We start from the raw sequence: 20,792 nt of genomic DNA on the forward strand, positions 1-20,792 counted from the left end.
TTACCAGACACACACACCCACACACACACAACACATCAAAGACCCCGCTTTTCGTCTGCCATCATGTCTCGTCCCAACTCCCAACGGCCTCTAAGGAGAGTCCAAGGTCGCGTGGAAGGGGATTTGTTATTACCCCTACTCAGTCTCTGACCGAGAGATTCACGTGCAGAATGCGTAGCTAGCTTGCTACCTTGCTACCTAGCAGGTCAGAGGGGTCACCAGTGTATAAGACGATACTACCACCTTCCACGTCTCCAGCACAAACACTCGAGGAAGGAATCCTGAAGTCACGAGATGAAAAAATGACCATTCTGGGAAAAGACTCCAAGATCCTCATTGCGGGCGCCGGACCCTCGGGTCTCGCGCTGGCACAGATGCTTCGCAAGGAAGGGATCAACTTTGAGATTTTCGAGCGCGATGTGTCGAGACCTCAGGGTTGGTCCGTGGGGCTTGATAAGTGGGTTATACCAATTCTTTTTTTTTTTTTCTTTCCGGTTCGCGGGTGAGTTAGGTCTGATGTAATCTGATGCCTCGTGAATGTGAATAGATGTCTGGACGAGCTGGAGCGACTCCTCCCTGGGGACATTGGCGGGTTCGCCACGCTGAGTCCAAACTACGCGCTCAAGAGACTCGACTCGTTCGCCGTCATGGACGGGGCCACGCACCGGGTCGTCGGGGTGACGGGGTCAAAAAGCCTCGAGGAGCACGGCAGCAGGATGTTCTTCTGTCCGCGCGAGAAGATCCGGAACCTCTTGACGCCGCACACGAACCTCCAGACGGACAAGCACGTGACCGGCTACAGCGACGACGCGGACGGCGTGACCCTGCGCTTTAAAGACGGCACCACCGCCCGAGGCGCGCTGCTCGTCGCCGCCGACGGGGCCCGGTCCACGGTGCGAAGACAGCTGCTGGAGCGCAGCCCGCTGATCCCGACCAACTTTGTCGTGATCCACGGCGTGGTCCGGCTCAGCCAGGACCAGTGGCGACCCATCCTCGAACACTCGTCGTGTGGCATCCTGCTCGGGACCGACACGTGCAAGTTCTACTTTCTGCTCATCGAGCACTGCGACGGCCATGGCGATGGCAATGGCGATGCCCTGTTCAACTGGAACGTGTCGTACCGCAGCGACGACGTCGCAGTCGACGACACCTGGGCGTCCTCGGCCACGGCGGAACAGCTCCTCCAGAAGGCGCTGGCGGTGATCAAGAACTTTCCACCCTTCCTGGTCGACGGGATCCGACGCACGCCGCTCGAGGGGATCCAGCGCCCGCCGATCGGGTTGGTCGAGACGGTCCTCCCTGATCAGCTCCTGCCTCGCGGCAACGTCACGTTGATGGGCGACGCTGCGCATTCAATGGTATATCTTTCCACCCTCACCCTCACCCTTACCCACATTGTTCAGTTTCCTTGAACCACCACACACACTCATACACACATCCCTATGTACACACAGGACGCCCCTCTCCCTCCTCTTCCCTTTCCCCCTCTTTGAGTACGCTTTCACAGGCACTACTTCTTCCCCTTCCAACCCCCCCCCCGCCCTCCCCTTTTTTTTCCCTTTTTTCTTTACTTAGTTTGTCTACTGACCAAGACCTCACCCAGCTCCCCTTCCGCGGCATGGGCGCCAACACGGCCCTCCTTGACGCATGTGACCTGGCCAAGGCCATCATCCACGGCGTCCGCACCGCGAGCTCGGTCGACTCGGTCCTCCAGGCGTATGAGAGGGTTATGGTCCCGCGGGGACGGGAGCATGTTTTGGCATCGCATGCTGTGGGGGAGGGGGCGGTGGCGAGTGAGTTGGCGGGGGGTCGTCTGGAAGAGGGTTCGGCATAGGAGACGAGAGAGACGAGAGAGACGAGAGAGACGTGAGAGAGGTTATCAGGAAGAGGCTAGGATGAAGGGAGGGAAAATAGGGGGAGTGTATTTCCCATAATGAATACTGTAGATATTTTCAAGGTTTGATCCTTTAATGAGATAGCCTAGATCTGGGAACTCGACTTCTTCTCTCATTTCTTCTCATCATGATTCCTAGTTCTAATGACCCGGGTACACTCCCTCAACTTGAAAGTGACAGATCACTTTGCATGCGTGATGCCGTGTCTCAAAGTCCCAATCCCGCCAAAGTATATCTCGACCGCGTCCCCCTCCTTAAGGAACCGGGGCGGTTTCATCGAAAACCCCACCCCGCCGGGCGTGCCGGTGAGGACGATGCTCCCCGCGTGGAGGGTCGACCCGCGGCTGAGGAACTCGACCAGGGCGGGGATCTTGAAGTGCAGCTCCGCCGTGGTGCTCTGCTGGCGCAGCTCGCCGTTGACTTTTGTGCGCAGGGCGAGGGCGTGGGGATCCTTGAGGATCTGGGTCCAAGCGGGTCAGGTTGTCGGTTCCAGGTCGGTTTTGTCAGGCAGAAGGCAGAGGAGATGGAGAGTGGACCGGAGGGGAGGGGATTGCACTTACGTCTGCAGACACAATGCAAGGTCCAACGGGGCAGAAGCCGTCGAAGCTCTTCCCGTACGTCATTTGAGGGGGTGGGAATGTGCCTACGAGGTTTGGATCCATGGCCCATTTCCTGGAGAGATCGAGAACATGTCAGACCAGATCCAGACTCACTTGGGTTGGGTTGGTGGGACACACGACGGCGTCACAAACTGGACGACAAGGGGGCAACGAACCTCGCAGAGACATCATTCGCACACGTGTAGCCGAGGACAAAATCCATGGCGTCCTCCTGCGAGACGTTCTTCGCGTCTTTGGCAATCACAAACGCCAGCTCGCCCTCGTAGTCGGCCTGGTCGTCTTGGATGAAGGTCGCGAGCTCGACGTCGTCCCCGTACCCGGCCAGCGCGTTGGACGTCTTTGAGAACATGGCCGGATACTTGAGGGGTTCGACTCCGATTTCGCGCACTGTGTCACCCCAAATCAGTATGAGATCTGTCTCTGTATCAGGGGTCGGGCCTTGTGAGCTAGCAGTGGCCCTGAGCGAGGATTGTCTTCTCCGTACGGTGACTGACGTAGTTCCCTCCAATGCATCGGATGCTGGGAACCATCTTGTACGTCAATGGACCCAGCAGCTTTTTCACGCGGAGCACCCGGTCCGTGACCTGGCAGGTCGGAAGCAATGGGTCGCCCGTGACGACCCTCGCGGTCAAGGACGCATGGTTTGCCGGATCGCCAATGTCGAAATCCGCGGTCGGCACGATTGCGTCGCCAAAGTAGATCTGGTCGTCGCCGTCCTCGGCGCTGATGAATCGTATCAATCTTGTCCAGGGGACCTTCGAGGGTGCTGCCATGGCTGAGTTACAAGTATCGCCATGGTGGAAGACATGGGTAAAGGGAGGAAATGTCTCCATATTTGTGTCAGGAGAGCTCTTCCACCTTTGCGCTTACGCGGGATCCTCCGCATTTGCCGCGGAGTAAGAAGCATGAGTGCACATAGCATATGGCCTCCCTCTGGTAATTGTTCCGGGTCATGATTCCCATACCCCAGAAAAACCGACACGGTAGGTTTGACATGGATCCTCCCGGCGCCATGTGTGATCCTTGCTGTGTTCTTGGAGGGGAATGGTTTTGCTTAGTTACAGAGACCGCTCAACCACATTGCCAACCGCCATAGCATGCTGGCAACGTGGCCGACAAGGAAACAGTCAGAAAGATCATATGTCTCCAGGAGAGACCTCCAGTCCACAGCGGTTTCTGATGTTTTCCTGGTTAGGGTAATGCAGACCTCCTCGCCAGACTCGCTACGTCTTTGCGATCCACACGTTGATTTCGGCCCCGAATTCTGCGTTCGGAAACAGAGGAGAGGACGAAGCGAATCCGGTGCACATAGCCTAATGTAGACTTCTATAACGTTAGTTTGGTTACTGGCCTGACCATATCTAGTGCGAGAAAGCGAATGCCCGGATGGTTTTGGTCTCTACCGTGCTCGGATGTTGACGTCGGAGGATGCTGAGGGTCCTCATAACTCGGAACGTAAAGTATCCCCTGGCGGGTCGGGACTAGAATCGCCCCGAGTAGACAAGGCAAGGGAAGGAAAACCAAGATTGGTTGAGTGTTGTTACAGCAGTGTGCAACTTCTGGCAATCTTCGTGTTGTAACATGGTAATATGACAATGTCAAATGTGAAATGCAACGATCCTCATTCAGTAGATCGAGTTCTGGTCTGCGCGGCAAACAACTGAGTATGGCACCAGCACACGATACTAATCCACCATGTCAAGGCCTTGCACCTACCATTGTGGGAAATGCACGAGGCCCAATCTCGATACGCCGCTTGATCGACGCGTGATCCTCTCCCGATTCCACCCGCCTCTTCAGGTCCTCAGGGTCAAAGTCCGTCCCCACGGGGTTCTCCATGAAATTGACCGATGAGATGAACCGATGCTGCTCCTCAAGATCGTCAAAGTTGTCCACTTGAGACTCGAGCTTGTTCCCGTCGGGATCCACGTAGTACATGCTTGTGGTCGGGCCATGGTTCACACACCACATAGGTTCGATACCCAAGACCTTGCGCTGCTCCCACACCTTGACGAGGTCGCTCAGATCGTGGAACGTGAACGCGATGTGCTCGAGGCCGGGTGCAGAAGGTCCCCCGCCCGACATGCCGTCGAAGGTTATGATCCCCAGCCGGTGATGTTCTTCATCATACTTCAGAAAGCAGGCGCGGTCATTTTCGAACTCGACCTGGGCGCCGAGGAACTTTTTGTAGAAGTCGACCATTTCCGTGAGGCGCGTAGTTCGGAGGACAACGTGGGCAAGTTTCCACGGGCTAATCACGTCATACTGTTTCTTTTCCGTAGCCATTGTGCTCAACTCGACCGTGGGAGAGGACGTTATGTTCAAAGTCCGATTTCGAAGAACGAGTGGTTTCTTGTGGGACTGCGACTCTGCAGCAGAGGAGACGATGAGTACACTGGGACTGAGGAGAGCAGGGTTTTTAGATCCCGACTCAGTTGATTCCTCCTTGCAATTTTTGAAGCCTCGGGCAACAAGGAGCGAGTCCTCCAATCCTTCTGGACGGTGGCATTGATTGCGTGCTCTGAACTGTCAGAGTTCTTCCAATCTCGATCACACGACTCACTGATATTCGGAACCGAAATTTCGAGTCCAGAGAATCTAGTATGAGCCATGTCAAAGTATAGTGGCGGTCAAGCCCAAATGGAAATATGCAAGTTTGGAGGGAAAGTCGGGGGAATAATGCATGATACTTAGCATTCGGCTCCGAATGTTATTTAGACCGACTGACATGTACTCATTTGATCAATACCGGCGCCTGTCATGGCTTCGCTTGTGTCCGCGGTGGAACGGAGTTGTTGTTACCTCGTACTTTGGACGCGGATGTTGTAGTTAGGCAATGAGCATAGGAACCCTGACCGCCCTTACCGCAAATGGCTAGAGACTACAAGGGTCTTGGCAATCATCCAACCTCGGTTCCTCTCGTGGGCCTCAGACTTGGCGAATATTGGCGAATCTTGGCTGCGGCGTGGCACTGCGTCATAAGGGTCTTGCTCCTCATTCCCCACAACGGCTTTTTGGCGAAATATGACGTGCGACAAACGTTCAGAGGGAACAAACAGTCTGTGTGCCCTGAAGGAAGTTCAGCCTTGCGTACTGACTACCTAGGCTCCTAGGGACGGATGTCAGCAATGGTACAGTACAATAGAACGGTCGATTCAACAGGCAACGTCCTTTGCAGCCAAGTTTCGACTACGAGACAGAAGAGGGCAGCAAGGAGCAATATATGTAAAAAGACCACTTCAGGTCAAACATCAATAGCTGTATTCTTTTCATCCTCATCACTGTGCAAAAATACCAGGTATAGGACAGTGGCCAAGCCAGTATCATCAAGCTCGTATCGACATCCAATGGCTCCTGTCCCGTCCTTGTTCTGTCCCGTCCACTACAGTAGCATTATATCAACCAAATCACCACAAATACCCATGTGCATATGCAACCCTTCCCCAACGCCGTCGCTCAGTGGTATATGCATAAATTCTCATTCAAAAGAAATCAGACCCTAACACTCATAATCGTTTTTGCTCGCTGCCCAACGGGCATCCCATATAATCACAGAAAGTCACTCGAATATGCGAGATAGTTGCCCTGAAAGGGCCAACCCGGAATGAATATCTCATCGTAGCAGCCCACCAGCATCCGAGATACTCAAGTCGTCAGGCCCGCTGGGCCTTGCTGGTCGGATAGGTTCCTCGTCCTCCTGCTGTGAAGGTAACCGATTCCGATGGGAGGACTTTCTTTTCTCAAACCTCATCGGGGAACGAGCGGGACTGTTCATCCGTCTTGGTGATGCTGTCGACGCGGAACGGAGGTCGTCCTCTTCGCGTATCCGTAACGGTCGGGCTAACAGACCACCGATATCGGAAAGGAAGGCTTTCGAGCCCGACCGGACTCCATGCTGATGAGGTTGAGATAAGCGACGGGAGACTTCTTGGACCGATGCCTGGCGAGAGCGAGAGATCGGTGATTCACTGGGTGGGTGATCGACGAGGCCGCCGACGTCGAAGAATCCCATTCTGCTAGGCGTGTCGGTTTCTGTATACTCGTCACCACCTTGTGCCTCTGGTGGTCGCTCGAGTCGGACTTTCAAATCGCGTAATCTGATATCGGCTGTCGAGGTGCTGCTGAGGGTATCGAGAGAAGGCTTTTTGCGAGTACGAGATGCCTCTGCAAAGTTCCATCTCGACGCGAATGGAGTATCTCGATCTTGATCGCCCGTCTCGATCTTGACGTCGGCCGACTTTGGTGGGAGAGCCACAGCGGCGACTTCAGCCAAACGGGGCGTCTGTTCCATGTAAGTACCGTGCCGCAGAATTGCAGGTAATGCGACGCCGACACCCCTGGCGAGATCTTCATCAGAGCCCCAGTGGTGGTGAGTGGTAGATACAGTCCGAGTTCTCGTAGGTTGTCGGCCAAGTGAACTTGTGTCATCAATAGATGCCGCTCGAAATTTAGCCTTCTTCACACCTCTGTCACGGATAAAGCTGCCAATAACGATGGCATTTGATACTCCTGCGGCGGCTAGGATTTCCAGCGACGCCAATAGCGATCGGTACTGCTGTGACGAGCGTCGTGAGATGGTTGAAGGGACTCGGTAGGCGGTGATGGCGATGAGGATGGTGGACAGAAGGAAGAGGAGGACGAGCGAAATCTTTTTGCGGAGGCGCATCGAAGATTGCCAGACCAAGGGAATGGGAAACACGATCAGGACGACATCAGAGACAATATCACACACCCCCATGACGATCAGTTGTACCAGGCCCTCTCGACAATGGGAGCCCGGATCTGGGACGACCTGCCAATAGTGCGAAAAAGGTTGACATTCGGTCAGCGTGCCGATCACCACGGCAATGAAGGTAATGACCAGGAAGCCATAAATGAATCGGAGTCCGACTTCGTACGACTTGGCCCACGACCGTCCGATGAGGCGCTTGAGGAACTCGAGCACGGTGAGTTTAGCAATCCAGATATATGCCGCGTAGAATATACGAGCCGCCAGGACCAATCTGCTTCCAATCTCGCGGTGATGTATTTGCAAAGATGTCAGTCCTTCTGTTTTTGTGTTATTAGTTCCCCAGATTAACACGACATGGACCAGTCCCATGCGAATCATAAGAGGAATTATGCTGTAGAACATGATCCAGTCCTCCCGAAACAGTCTTTCGGTGCGCACCCATCGGCCGAGAACGCGGATCAAGATGGCTGTGAGGGAAAACAACGTGCACCACCAAGACACGATCAGAGTCGGGTTCGTCTCGATTCGCGACTGGTAATCGGGAGGGTCCTCGTGGTATATGCGACGTTCAAGGAATTCGATTACGGCCATTTCGTATGTCTTTGGCCAAGAGAGCAATTGGGTCGGGTTTTAAGGTGGGAGTTTCGAGAGATTCGTCATAGCTTCGAGTACAACTGTCAAGGCGGATGGTTTCTGGAACTCTGCACCAAAGCCATGGGGCGCCGAGGTGCGCAAAAGTTACGCCAGGCGCATACGAACGTGAGCTCGAGTGACAGGAGTGGTAGCAGACGTTGGAGGAAGGCGCATAAGAATTAGCAAGGCGTCAAGTGTCGGAGCTGGAGAGGAGGACTGATGCTGGAGTGGTGGTGGTGGTGGCAGAGTGTAAAGATGATGAGGTGGAAAAAGGGCGGCAATCAGATGGATTGGCGCAAGAGCCATGACTGGGCGAGATACAGATGAGGGTCGAGAACGGAGTACGAGTCTGGAGGAGTTTAACAGACTAGGCCCTTGGAGGATAGCGAGGGTTATCTTGGTCGCCGGCAATGAGAATGAGAGGCCAGACATGATGGGGAGTGGAGAGTGGGAGACGCCGAACCGCAGTGGCGTAACTGATAAGTACGGAGTGCCTGGCTCGCTGGGGAGGAGTAGTTCGTCCATTGAGCTGCCACTAGCTTGGGACTGAAGGGTGGCGGGTACATACAAGTAGTAGGTGCTTGTACCCAGTACAAGTAGCACTGCGAGTGTGGTGAGAGTGGGATGATTGATAGCGAGATATGACTGGTGGAGGGTCGAAGTCGAGTGTGAGAGCAGAAGCAAGGGATTGGGGACCTGACACTCTTGGAACCGTTCGGGGCACCCCTAAGAACAAACTTACTAACGGCTCTAGGCACTGTAGGCACCAGTTGCGATCCTAGGGGGCCGTTATCAGTGGTTAATCAACCCCCAGTCACCCTCGCCCACACGTTGCCCACCGGTAGTTCTAAGCAGCCAGTAAGCAACACCAACCCAGCCGCTCTCCCGCCCAAGTATTTGAGGCCAGATACTCCGATTTACGTGAGCCAGCAAGATGGATGCCCCGTTCTTTGCTCTTCTTTTAGCCATCTCTCGTGTGAATCCTACTCATACAGGCACAAAACACAAATAGGTACCATGTGGTATCCATCTCGTCGTCCAGAAAAATCCCCGTTCCATAGGCACCGTGGCTCCATAGGTAGAGATAAGAGTGTGGGTGCAGGGACTCGACCAAAACCCGCACACAAAACCCACACACAAAAGCCACCAGACCCTCATTTCCCCCAAGGGCTGGAACTGAACAATCTCCCGCACAGACGTGGGCGCCCAGACAAAGTGACCGAGGAACGTTGCCTCTCACTGGTGGTCGATCCCTACGCAGTGAGACTTTGCGCCTGCGCAACTCAAAAGTCAGAACACTCTCCCAACCCCCTTACTCCTCCACGCAAGGAAAAACAAAAGTACGAGGTAGTCGCCTCGTCGCTATCACTTCGATGCCCTTCATTTTACGTACTGTGTGCTTTATCTCTTGAACCCACACCTCCAAATCCCCCTTACTCCTTTTGCTCTCCTCCGTGCGGCATCCTCGCTAACACCCTTACAGTACCACAATTACTGTCGCGTGGTGCAATGCTCGCCTGCCCCGTCTCTTACCGATGCACATGTCCAGATTCTTTCTTGGGCATAGTCCGAGCCAGCGCTCGAGCCCTCTCGCCTCCCACGCGCTCTTGCTCCTCGCTTGCAACGGACCCTTTCCTCTCCTCATCATAAACTGGCCCGCGCTAATTGGCCCAAACTCGAATCCAACCCCAGCCTGTGGGACTCTGTCGATGGCTGCACAATTGTGACAATGTGCCAATGGCGCCACTTCTTCAGAGTACTGTCTCAATCGCCGGAAGAAAAAGAAAAAACAGGCCCCCCGAAACGGCAGTTTCCATCGTCATACGTTCCGATCACAATTGTCTTAATGATTGAGGCACAATGTGCATTGGGGAAGGAATTCTATTCTATCACTATGACACTCTAGACCACTGCCCCGGCATCTTGGCCTCTTCTTTTTCTGGTACAGAACTGCCTGATGCAGAAGCCAATCCACAAAATTAGGATGGCTACCCCTAAAATAATGACTGAGACCAATGCCGTCTTGCCCACACGCACTGACCAGACGGACACAGCAAGTGCCGCAAACGCTAACGCCGCCACCGAACCCAAGGGTAGAACCAGAGCCGCGATGAGGTTCACATATCGGAAAACCTCGAATCGAAACCGGGTCCAGTGTGTCTGTTTGGTCGTTTGCCGCTTTTTGTACCACGCCTTGTGCACATACATGGCTGCGAGCAAGATACTGGCAAGACCCAGGTCCATTGTAAAGAGCACCCAGCTGATTGCAATGAATGTCCGGGAGTGCTCTGGAGGAACGTCCGGGTTCTCCGTCGTCTCGGGAACAGCTTGGAAGATACACTGGAATGTGATGGACCCGCCAAAGGCTGCAAAGGCAACGACAGCTGCGAAGAATTTCTCGTAGAATTTATCTTCGCATGAGCCTGTAGGAGACGTCGAGGAGGAAGCGCTGCTACTGGTCGTGGCTCGAGGCAAGCCGGACTGCGCTGGGGCGAAGTCCTGCGTCTCAATTCGGGGCACATCGCGAGGGGCGTTGAGCTTGTTGTGCGACGATTGCAGCTCGTCGAGGATGAGCTGAAGTAATTGCTCCGATTTCGAATCGGTGTGGTCGACGACAAAAGTGCGCGAACTCCGGCCGCTGGCAACGACGGGCGCCAGGTACTGCATTTCGGAGCCGCTCGACATTTTCTTGTTGACTGTCGTGACGGTATAATTATGAGGTTTGTTCTTATATCGAGGAGTTCTGTTGTGATTGCTTTCACAGAGACTGATGGTGGTACTGATGCTGAGTTGCTTGAAGTTGAAACAGCCTGTCTCGATGGTCGACCTCCTCATCTATATACACAGGTCAGGCATCTCCTCTCCCGTGAAGAATTGCACACTCGTTCAAAATCATTGCCCTGGACCGTCTGCGGCTGGACAGTCATCTGGATGGAAATGGGCGAGCGTCGATGGCTGAATTGAGGCTGTCCACCTATGACTTTTTTTTTAAAAAAAAAAGGGACGTCTCACAGCCTCCCCACTTCACCGGTTTTGATACCGGTCTCGAGGCAGGGATTGACGCAAAGGCAAAAAAGGGTTTGCTTGGTCCTCGAGCTCTTCTCCCAAGACATCTCGTAGGCTGATGGCTGCGACTCGCACGCAGGTGACTCCTGACAATGGGCGATTCAGCTACAAAGCATCGCTAACAGTCAGTCAGGGGGGCGCGGCAGACGCCTGAAAAGGGGCCCATGAAGACGAGCAAAGAGGTAGGCTGGCAGTGGCTGGCCAGAAAGGGAAAGAGGGCAGACAGCCTGATTGACGATCATCGAGAACCCCCATCCCCAACCAACAGCTCGCGTACCGCACCGTCTGATTGGGCCGTGATCTGCAGTGTACCCTTGTTTCCTCGTGCAGACGGAAAAGGGTGTGGGTTGCTACAAATAACCCCCCCATGTGAATGCATCACAGCCCCTCCACATGAATGACTGACGTATAGGAGGAGCACCGGTAGAGCAGAGATGCTGCAGACTGTTACTGGGTAATCAACGTGCATCTTCTCCGTTTCCGCGCCAATGGGGATGACCACGAGGAAAAGGGACGGAGAAAAAGATGAGGCTGAGGCTGGGGTGTACGAGGTAGATGGAAAGGGACAGACAGACCGGCAGGAGAGGAGGGGCGCCACGATCCATCCCAGTCCGTCGCCTCCCTTCCAATTTATACACCACAGCCTCGCTCTGCGGAAACACCATTTGTGAAGAGGGATGGACTCTGATTTCAGGATGGCGCATGATGGTCAATGCAAAGGAAAATGGTGACATTATGCTTCAGTGATGGACACCCATGTGGTTGACAGCCTAGCGTGTCCGATCAACGTTACTTGTCTCTCGACCCATGCCGTCCTGTACTCCGTCATTCATCTTCCATGGTAATGTTACACAGTGCCAGCTCCGTATTCCACTTCAAATCAGAAGGCAGAAGACACTCAAGAACATAATATTCCACGTCTGCAAATAGGCTGACCGCAAGACTTAACCGCGATTCGCCCTCTCGTGGCGAGAGACCGGGAGCGGGTATTGTTCTCGCCGGTTTCATCTCTGGACGCCCTCCATCCGTTGATTCTTGAACATGTTGTCGCCGTAAATCTCGGTCCCGTCGGCCTCCACGATCTCTGTGGCGACGCTCATCTCAAACGCGTCCTTTGGGAGTGCAAATTTCGGGTTCTCGGCGAAGCAGATATCAAACGTCCTTTCGGACCCCATTCTGGGTCCGCCTGGTTCCAGACAGATCGGACCCCAAAGTTCCACTCCGTTGAGGACCCCGCCTTGGTGGTGAAACATGTGCTCAAAAAGATGGTGCTCCCCTTGGTAAACGGAAGTCACATCCCCCATAGGCACACATAAAAGACACCTGTATACCCGTGCATTCTGCCGGCTAGACGATATGTGAGATTTGAAGAGCAGAAGAGAGCGCCAACGTAGATCACGTGTCGCATGGGCTTTGTCGTCAAAGCGTGCTCGGCCTCGATCATCTCGGTCTGCAGGTGTCGCAAACGAACATTTCCGACAGTAGCAAGCCCACTCTAGATTCTTCATAGAGACCTGAACCCCCTTCTCGTAGATGCCTTGCTGAATGTAATATGCCCCTTTGCAAAGGCCGGCACCGGCCATCACATCAACGGGTGAGAGGGTTAAGACTGGGCTGATAGGTGGAGTCATGACATGAGATCTGTGGGGGTCATCCACAGATCTGATCGAAGGTGAAGTGGATGAGGTGATATCTGAAGCAGGCCGGGAGGTGGCCTGTGACAGCATTGAGCCATTCTCTTTCTCCGCAGATGAGGTCCGGTGTAACTTTTTGAAAACGTTCCATGACGATTTTCGCGGAACTTGGCCTGGGCAGGGATGCGTCCCAGACTCCAGAGACTCACTGCGACTCTTGCGTTCGGGGGTTGCAGGTGCCTCGAAGACCTCCTTCGTCTCGTCTGGCGCAGGTCGTATTATTTTAGCTGGTAGCTGCAAGCTACGCAATGTTAGAGGCATAGGTTCAAGGTTCGAGCTAGAGTGATCATCAAGTTCCGAGGGTGTCTCAATGACCTGCTTTGTTTCCTCTGCAGCAGGCACCGGTGTTCTCACTTGCGAGTTTGGGCCGCAAGATTTCTGTTGACGCAAATAGAGTTCATTGAGAATCGTAATCGCGCGTAGTCGGGCAGTGATGGCAGAATCAATGCAGGCTTCGAAGTCCATGACATCGTCATCTTTGCTAGCGAGCATGAGGTGGCGCAAGAACGATGCTTGAACTTCGATGGTAAGACTCTGGAGAGCTCGATGAGCAACGTCTTCAAGACAAGAGGTCAGCGGCAGGCCCGCAAGAGGAACAAACCCAGAATGGTGCTCACCATCACCTTGCTCGAAGCTTGACCCAAACCGTTGTATGCCCTTTGCTGTGATCTTCTCAATCTCTTGGTGGCCTTCTTGAAGTGACTCTTCCAGCGCCAAGCTTGGAGGTGAGGCGCCTTTTGCCTTGCGGCTCTCCTTTATGTTCTCGACAATGGAGCTGGCGTCCTTGTATGCTGTGATCAAGGCTGCTACCGCCCCGATCACAGCAACACCAAGCTCGGTGCCGGACATTGTAAACGCGTAGCACGGCTAGAAGCAACTGCGGCTCACTTGAATGCGAATGAGGTTGTGGTTACCGACCGTGGCTGGCCATGCCTTTACTGCGCTGAAGGTGGGGTGGACGGCAGAGACAAGTCCGCACGCAAGAGGATTGTCAGAATTGACGATGTTCGAGAGGCATGGTTGTACTTGTTATGTTGATGGCCATCGAGAGGCGGGATCTCAGGTAGAACAGGTCAAGAGGATGTTTTATGAGAGCGTGCGCATGAACCGCCGCTGGGTCGCCATGGGTGTGAACTGGGTAGTCTCAGGGACAAGTTCCATGTTCCAGCACAAACCACTCCATCCAGGCTACACTCAGGGATGAGTGCTTCGTGCACCATTTCCCGTGCTCTTGGGGCTCGTGGACAAACAAGCCTGGGCGGGAGAGGCAGCCAATTGCAGTGGCATGTGGCGGCATGCTAGACATGAGTCCGTCAGTGATGGGGGCGCAGTTTGCAGGCGATAGCTTCGCCCTGCTTGCAAGGGTGGAGGGAGCTCGGTGTGAGGAGTCTATGGTGAGTACAGACTTGTACATAATAAGTACTTGTATGGACTAGCCTCTCGGATCTGAAGGACAAGAAATCGGCATCCCAAGGTTTCGATGGGCACGTGTGTAGCAACGGGACGAATTGCTGGTTGGCGAGTCCTTGGAACTGGAGTTGCTAGACTTTGCGAGGGGGATCGCGGGCGTGGCATGACGAACGACCCACAACCACGGGGCCACAGTGGACGCAGTCAAGAGTCACGCAGCCAAGTCAAGTACGAGAACCGAGTACAAATGCTCAGCCTCGTTGACAAAGCTCCTATCCTCCCACGTGCCTCCCTTCCACTTCTTCTCCTCATCCTCCTTCGATACCCCGTTATACCCATCCTCTATAGCCCCTAACATATGGTTGCATTGATCCCTGCCGTCGGCGAGGCATTTGTGTATCCCTCCAACGAGCCATTTTACCCAAGGTCATTGATCCACTTCCTCCCCTTCGATTCATTGGCAGGGGTCGAGATGGACGTAAAATGCGATCCATTTAGAAATACTCATTGATATGACCACGAGGCGCAACCATCAAGTCTTTCTGCAGAGTACTTGTATCTTTATGTCCTGGCCACAGCCGAATTCATGCGCCTGCTGGTCTAGCTCCAGTGATTCTCACCACTCTACCTCCTCCTGTGGCCGCTAGGTTACCTTCTTCCACCCAGCCGGGCACTGGTCCTCCCTCGTCTTTGTCCGAAGTCACACTCCAAACTGCTGGGAATCCAGCTTTCATGGGCCCCCCGGCTTTTTGACTTCCTGGGATGGCGAAACGGGGATTGGTGTGCAGAGCAAAGCCTCTCAGCAGACCTTGCTGGATTAGACTCAGGACCACAGATTCCACTTCATTCATGGCGGGCGAATCTTCTCCTCCGCTGTTATCTGGTACATACTGACCGATGTACTCGTCAATGTATAACCCTGTTTCTAGATCAAAACCGGTCTCGTTGATCGCTGCATCCATGTCTGCGAACTCAGGGTCAACGTATTTCTCCTCCGTCAAGGCCACGTGTGAGCCGAATCCATTGGCTATCGACCTAGTCCTCTGCTTTCCTAAAGCCCAATTCGCTGCGTGACGGACATAGCTCAACCTGAGGAATGGTATTTTTTTCTCTTCGCCCATGTAGCCAGCGAGCAGGAAAGTCTTGCGAATAAGACTCCTCCAAACCAGGATCTCACATCGATTACGGAGCTGGAAGAGGATGGACAGTCGGAGGAACCACTGGCCGGACTCGGTGTCCAAGTCCATATACTGGTGGAACATTCCGAGGTCTCCAGTTTGGATGATCTTGCAGAGGGGAATGAATCTGTGTCCGATGTCACGGCCCTCTGGACGTGAGAGGAGGGTGGAGGAAGGGAAACGGCCGAGGCAAAGATTCGCTGCTATCAGGTAGATCAAGATCAATCTTCGATGCTTGATAGCTTGGCGATGGCACTGTTCGTATGCCGTTTGGAGTACCTTCTGTGCCCGTCCAAAATGGTTGTTCGCGAAATGGAACCGGCCGAGGTAGTACAAGAACGTAACCCGCTGGGCAGCCGGATAGTAGGATAGTGGTGGCGACTGAACATCGATGCTCGAGAGCATCTGCTGAGCGTTGCGGAGCCGACGACACTGTAGCAGCAGCTTAAGACATGAGTTTGCCGTCAGGTAGATACCAACGCGTTTATCTTCTGGAGAAGGGCGAGTTGTGCGTGGAACTCCAGGGCTTCCAGCAAGACATTTGATGAAAGCCTCTCGTAGCACATTGGCCGCATCTTCCACGAAGCTCACCTTTCCCGGAGCACCTTCGGCGTCTTGCGTCATGGCGAGGCTGGAACCCCGAATCAGAGAAGGGTTTCGATCCAGATTAGTGGCAATGGCTGCAAGGGTGCGGGAAAAGGAGAGCACAATCGGTATCATGATAACCCCATATTTGGTATCTCCCAAGGCGGTCACACACTGACTGTCGAGAACATCAATACAAAGCCGAAAAGAAGGGCCTGGAGGTCAATTCACCTTGTCAATTGCCGGATCTTGGTTGCTTTGGCCTGATTGTCTACCGACGTAAAGTCCCGAAGATAGCGAAAATACTGGATAATGCATTCCGAGAACGAAGTGCTGAATGAGCCAAATTCGTCCTGCGACACAGTCTGTTTACATCTTGCCACGAGTTCTCCGTCTCTTTCTGGCGGGTGGACTCGATTGAGCTCTTGGTTTAGGTCCGAATATGGCTTCTGTCGCTCCGGACTCAGGCTGTCAAAGTCAAGCTGAATGAGGTCGGTAATGCGTTGACCGTTCTTGGTTCTGATACTATCGACAATGTCCGTCAAAAAGGAGTTCAATAGTGACACATGAGCCCCAAAAGCAGCCATTCTCGGTGACAGTTACTGGCGAGGCTGTACGCGGTAGGAAAGTGTTTGAGGGTGCAGTCGCGGAAAAGATTTAACCAATGTTCCCCATACGCGATGCAGCAACTTATTTCCATGTAAGTCGTCTATCCACCTCATGCAAGAAATTGGAACAAAAAGCGACAATGTCTTCAATCATGGGGTAAACAATTATTCATGATGGCTTCGATTGCGGGAAATCTAAATGAACACGGCGGCTCTCAACCGCCAAGGCTCTGGCCTCATCGCAGCCTTGCCGCAGCCTCGTTGCTCTCCATACGCTAATGCAAACGTAGCCTCACATGCATATACGCTACTCTAATCCCGTGAGAGATCCATCTTGGATTGTAGGATAGTTATCTCATCTCGCCTTAAGAAAGACTCGATTCAGATCATCATTCCCTTTGTGCAAAGACCCTTCTGTCTCCAATGGCTCTCGACCCTGAAAGCTAGTCCCCTCATCCTTCGCGCTTGCCCTAGCAAGGGCCATACCTACAGCAACTCGCCACACAAGACCAAGCTTTCCTCGAGTCGTACTCAAATAGGAACGAAGTCAATGTGGTGGCTAGCGAGACACTGCTTTCCCAGCTGGCGCGTCGCGAACAACACCCGCAGTCCAAAAAGCGCTGGGTGGCTCTGTGGGGGGAATTTTGTCCTTGGATAGTATGGACTTCTGTTGGGTATATCGCAGGATTGCTCTTCCAGTGTTGATTCCCTCTGACTGACCGTTGGGAATAGCTCATTTCTCGGTTCCAAGAACCATTTTTTCTCTTTCACTGTGTCGAGGCATGCTGCCTTTCTTACTATGCTTTCGGACATTCTCCTCTTTTCTCTTGATCGATTTGAGCTCCTCTCCCTTGATTTCGGCTGCTTTCTTCACAGTTTTGGGCAAGTGTCGATGCCGTCTGATTCGCCGGATTTCCGGCATGTGGGCATATCTCCGGATCAAGGCCTGGTCATACTCGAGCTTTTGCCGTTGTCTTGCTGATTTGATACCCTGTCGACTCGATGCATCAACTCGCCATAACCTCACGTTGCCATCGTCCGACCCGGACAAGACGTAATTGTTGTCCGGGGTAAAGCGACAGCTGAACACTCTCTGCATTCGTTTGGTGTGATAAACGTCTCTGGAATGGCCTCGATCTCTATTCCACAGCCGCACGGTCCGATCGTATGATGCGCTCACGAGCTCTTCGCCCGTCGGACTAAATTCGACGTCCATGACCGCCGCCACGTGATCTTTCAACACGTTCAGCGCCCTGTCCAATTTTCGCATGTCGAAGATGTAGATATTGTGATCCTCATTTGCCGCAGCAAAATTGAACGCCTCCATTGGGTTCCAAGAGATGGCATTGGATGCCAGCCTCAAAACGACCTTGGACAGAGGCGAAGAGGTCCGGAGATCATAGAGAACAATGGCTCTATCCAATGCCGCCGACGCCAGAATAGATGTCTCGGTTTGATTGAAAGAAACAGCGGTGATCGTGTCAGTTGATGTCGGCCAGCGTAAGACCTGGGAGGGGCCGGAGGAGGGTCTTGATAGGTCATAGATTGATATTGCACTGGAAGATGCAGCGAATGAAGAATGATTCCGGTGATGCGAGATGTCAGTGAATGCTCCTTGGCCAAGATAAGTTGTCAGAGGCACTCCATTCTGCTCTTGGTTGTATGGATCCCAGACTTTGACTGTCTTGTCGGTGGCGCAAGACAGCAGTTTCCTTTCTGGAGTCCAACACAAACCTCTGACCACATTATCGTGGGCTCTTGCACTCCAGACTTCATCGCGGCTTGCCAGGTCCCATACTTTGACCACACCATCACCACTTCCACTGGCAAGTCTCTCCAACGAGCCCGGGTCTTTTGCCATAGAATAGACTCCGTCAACATGGCCCTCACCCAACTGTCCGATGAATGGCGAGGCGAACATGCGTTCCATTTTGACAGCATTGAGGGCTCTTGTATATTCCCTGGCCCGTTCGAAAGGGTGATGGCTTGGGTCGAGATTTCGAGGTTGTCGCACAGCGCCCTCGCCCGGAGGCGCGGGCGGCCTCGTGAGGGACTTGATTTTCTAGAGTACGATTAGCTGTGCACGGATGAGGAAGGATGGGAGCACCGACCATATCGGAAACAGCATATTACAGGGTAGTTCGACCACAGTAACAAGACAACTAGATTCAAAGAGATCAAAGAGTTGAACTCTTTCGAGGCGGAGGGTTCTGGGCGCAGGAACTTTTTTGTGGAGAAGACGCCGCACAGAGCTGGGCTGGACCCTGTCGTCACCAACAAGGCTGACATAAGGCGAGGCTGGCCTCTCGGAGCCCGCGAGGAGATTCGCCAACCGCGTCTTTTCTACGCCTTGCGTGGCTCTATCGCAGCCTTTCAAGCCCTAAGCTGCAACTCTACCCTCTGTCAATTGCTTGCACCGCTACCCTACATTTTGGTCTTATCTCACTGTCTTCTTCCTTCCTCATTCTCTTCTCCTTCCACAAGATGGCGCCTCCACCTTCGAACGAGACAAAGGTCAACGAAGCCCAGAAGCTGGCCAAAACCGATCCAGCGAAGGCAGAGAGTATCTACAAAGATGTACTGGCCCAATCTCCAGGCTCGAACCAGGCTGCTTTGCAAGTGTATGAAAACGCTTTGGTAGGCCTTGGGGAACTGTACAGAGACAACAAGCGCTCGGAAGACTTGTCAGCGCTGGTCAAGACGAGCAGGTCAACACTATCGTCATTCGCCAAAGCGAAAACAGCGAAGCTTGGTACGTTGACAAGGAATGAACTTGATTTGAGGTGCTAACGCTTGCGTCTAGTTCGGCAACTACTCGATTTCTTCATTGATATCCCCAACACTCTCGAGATCCAAATAAATACTACAAAATCATGCATCGAGTGGGCGAACTCCGAAAAGCGATCTTTCCTTCGACAGAACCTCGAAACGAGACTTGTTGGCCTCTACATGCAGAAACAATCATACTACGATGCCCTCACCCTGATTAACGGTCTCTTGCGAGAACTGAAACGGTTGGATGACAAGCTGGTGCTCGTCGAGGTACAACTACTTGAATCTCGGGTCTACCATGCTCTCACCAACCAGCCCAAAGCACGAGCTGCCTTAACTTCTGCAAGGACGTCTGCTGCCTCGGTCTATACTCCCCCTTTGCTGCAGGCTGGGTTGGATATGCAAAGTGGTATGCTGCACGCCGAAGACAAAGACTTCAACACCGCATATTCCTACTTCATCGAGGCACTGGAAGGCTATCACGCTCAAGATGACACTGTGCGTGCCACGTCTGCATTGCAGTATATGCTATTGTGCAAAATCATGTTGAATCTGGTCGATGATGTCAATAATCTGCTGTCGTCCAAGCAAGCGCAAAAGTACGCCAGTACAAGTCTGGAGGCCATGAAGGCTGTGGCAAGAGCCCATTCGAATCGATCGCTCGAGGAGTACGAACAGGCATTATCCAACTACCGTTACGAGCTGGGCAGCGATGTGTTCATCCGCAACCACTTGCGACGACTGTATGATGCCATGCTGGAACAGAATCTGATCAAAGTCATCGAACCTTTCAGTCGGGTTGAGATCGACCACGTCGCCAAGATGGTAGGGCTCGACACGCAGCAAGTAGAGAGAAAACTATCTCAGATGATTCTGGACAAAGTCATCATCGGAGTGTTGGACCAAGGAGAGGGATGCTTGATCGTCTTCGACGAGGCCGAGCGGGATACTGGCTACGACGCTGCCTTGGAGACAATTGAAAAGCTCAGCAACGTGGTTGATGTACTATACACCAACCAAGCTGCACTCTTAGAATAGCAGCAACTCGCAGTTTTGTTCTTGTTGGTGAAGCTCAATTGCGCCCACCAACCACATCTAGCAGGCCACTTGCTCTGTCAGCATCTCCAGACTATTGTTCGAGCAGAGAGCATATTGGTGGGTGGACACAAACCGACTGGAGCTGAGCAGCACCAAGACATCTTGGCTCTAGAAGCAAAGAAGATGAACGAGGCGTGGCATTGCCCTACACCCTGCGTCGGATATTATTTGGGTGAGGAATGTGTTGCCTGGGGAGCTCGGCGGACCGAATCGAGCCGTAGAGTCCGATTGAATCCTTCGGAGCAGATCAAAGTGGTATTTGTGACAAGCTCCGGGTGGTGGTTCGGACCCAAAAACAACCTGAACAGGCAGAATGGGCATTTTGCGGTTAGGTAGAGAATGCCGAAGTCTAGATCCCTTAGCAACAATGCGGCCGCCGTGAACGATAACGATGGCTTTGTCATTTGACTTTGTGACTGGTTGTCAACGCTTCTTCAGGTCCCCGCCACGCGGAACTTCAGGCGTCAAAGCCTCAAATCACTCCAGGGTGCGACTGATCCC

General features: G+C 53.3%; 9 protein-coding genes across 9 annotated transcripts; 2 read left to right on the top strand and 7 right to left on the bottom strand.

Moving 5' to 3' along the window:
• Positions 1 to 302: 302 nt before the first annotated feature.
• Positions 303 to 1,834, top strand: AYO20_04346 (hypothetical protein; the record flags this gene model as incomplete). Its single annotated transcript, XM_022642644.1, has 3 exons — positions 303 to 457; positions 548 to 1,358; positions 1,604 to 1,834. 3 exons carry the CDS (start codon positions 303 to 305, stop codon positions 1,832 to 1,834), a joined length of 1,197 nt encoding a protein of 398 aa, XP_022501462.1.
• A 242-nt stretch (positions 1,835 to 2,076) lies between these two features.
• On the bottom strand, positions 2,077 to 3,288 carry AYO20_04347 (hypothetical protein; the record flags this gene model as incomplete). The annotated part of the gene is made up of 4 exons (XM_022642645.1): positions 2,077 to 2,355; positions 2,456 to 2,567; positions 2,671 to 2,935; positions 3,000 to 3,288. The coding sequence occupies 4 exons, from the start codon at positions 3,286 to 3,288 to the stop codon at positions 2,077 to 2,079; spliced, it is 945 nt and encodes a 314-aa protein (XP_022501463.1).
• Positions 3,289 to 4,136: 848 nt separating this feature from the next.
• On the bottom strand, positions 4,137 to 4,801 carry AYO20_04348 (hypothetical protein; the record flags this gene model as incomplete). The annotated part of the gene is made up of 2 exons (XM_022642646.1): positions 4,137 to 4,175; positions 4,232 to 4,801. 2 exons carry the CDS (start codon positions 4,799 to 4,801, stop codon positions 4,137 to 4,139), a joined length of 609 nt encoding a protein of 202 aa, XP_022501464.1.
• A 1,327-nt stretch (positions 4,802 to 6,128) lies between these two features.
• Positions 6,129 to 7,838, bottom strand: AYO20_04349 (hypothetical protein; the record flags this gene model as incomplete). Its single annotated transcript, XM_022642647.1, has 1 exon — positions 6,129 to 7,838. The coding sequence occupies one exon, from the start codon at positions 7,836 to 7,838 to the stop codon at positions 6,129 to 6,131; it is 1,710 nt and encodes a 569-aa protein (XP_022501465.1).
• Positions 7,839 to 9,782: 1,944 nt separating this feature from the next.
• Positions 9,783 to 10,565, bottom strand: AYO20_04350 (hypothetical protein; the record flags this gene model as incomplete). Its single annotated transcript, XM_022642648.1, has 1 exon — positions 9,783 to 10,565. The coding sequence occupies one exon, from the start codon at positions 10,563 to 10,565 to the stop codon at positions 9,783 to 9,785; it is 783 nt and encodes a 260-aa protein (XP_022501466.1).
• Positions 10,566 to 11,950: 1,385 nt separating this feature from the next.
• Positions 11,951 to 13,489, bottom strand: AYO20_04351 (hypothetical protein; the record flags this gene model as incomplete). Its single annotated transcript, XM_022642649.1, has 1 exon — positions 11,951 to 13,489. One exon carries the CDS (start codon positions 13,487 to 13,489, stop codon positions 11,951 to 11,953), a length of 1,539 nt encoding a protein of 512 aa, XP_022501467.1.
• A 1,145-nt stretch (positions 13,490 to 14,634) lies between these two features.
• On the bottom strand, positions 14,635 to 16,400 carry AYO20_04352 (hypothetical protein; the record flags this gene model as incomplete). Its single annotated transcript, XM_022642650.1, has 2 exons — positions 14,635 to 15,991; positions 16,045 to 16,400. 2 exons carry the CDS (start codon positions 16,398 to 16,400, stop codon positions 14,635 to 14,637), a joined length of 1,713 nt encoding a protein of 570 aa, XP_022501468.1.
• Positions 16,401 to 17,154: 754 nt separating this feature from the next.
• AYO20_04353 (hypothetical protein) lies at positions 17,155 to 18,351 on the bottom strand (the record flags this gene model as incomplete). The annotated part of the gene is made up of 1 exon (XM_022642651.1): positions 17,155 to 18,351. One exon carries the CDS (start codon positions 18,349 to 18,351, stop codon positions 17,155 to 17,157), a length of 1,197 nt encoding a protein of 398 aa, XP_022501469.1.
• Positions 18,352 to 18,905: 554 nt separating this feature from the next.
• Positions 18,906 to 20,231, top strand: AYO20_04354 (hypothetical protein; the record flags this gene model as incomplete). The annotated part of the gene is made up of 2 exons (XM_022642652.1): positions 18,906 to 19,173; positions 19,225 to 20,231. The coding sequence occupies 2 exons, from the start codon at positions 18,906 to 18,908 to the stop codon at positions 20,229 to 20,231; spliced, it is 1,275 nt and encodes a 424-aa protein (XP_022501470.1).
• Between the last annotated feature and the right edge of the window lie 561 nt (positions 20,232 to 20,792).

The sequence above is a fragment of the Fonsecaea nubica genome (genome assembly GCF_001646965.1).
Source record: "Fonsecaea nubica strain CBS 269.64 chromosome Unknown Scaff22, whole genome shotgun sequence".
Lineage (NCBI taxonomy): Eukaryota > Fungi > Ascomycota > Eurotiomycetes > Chaetothyriales > Herpotrichiellaceae > Fonsecaea > Fonsecaea nubica.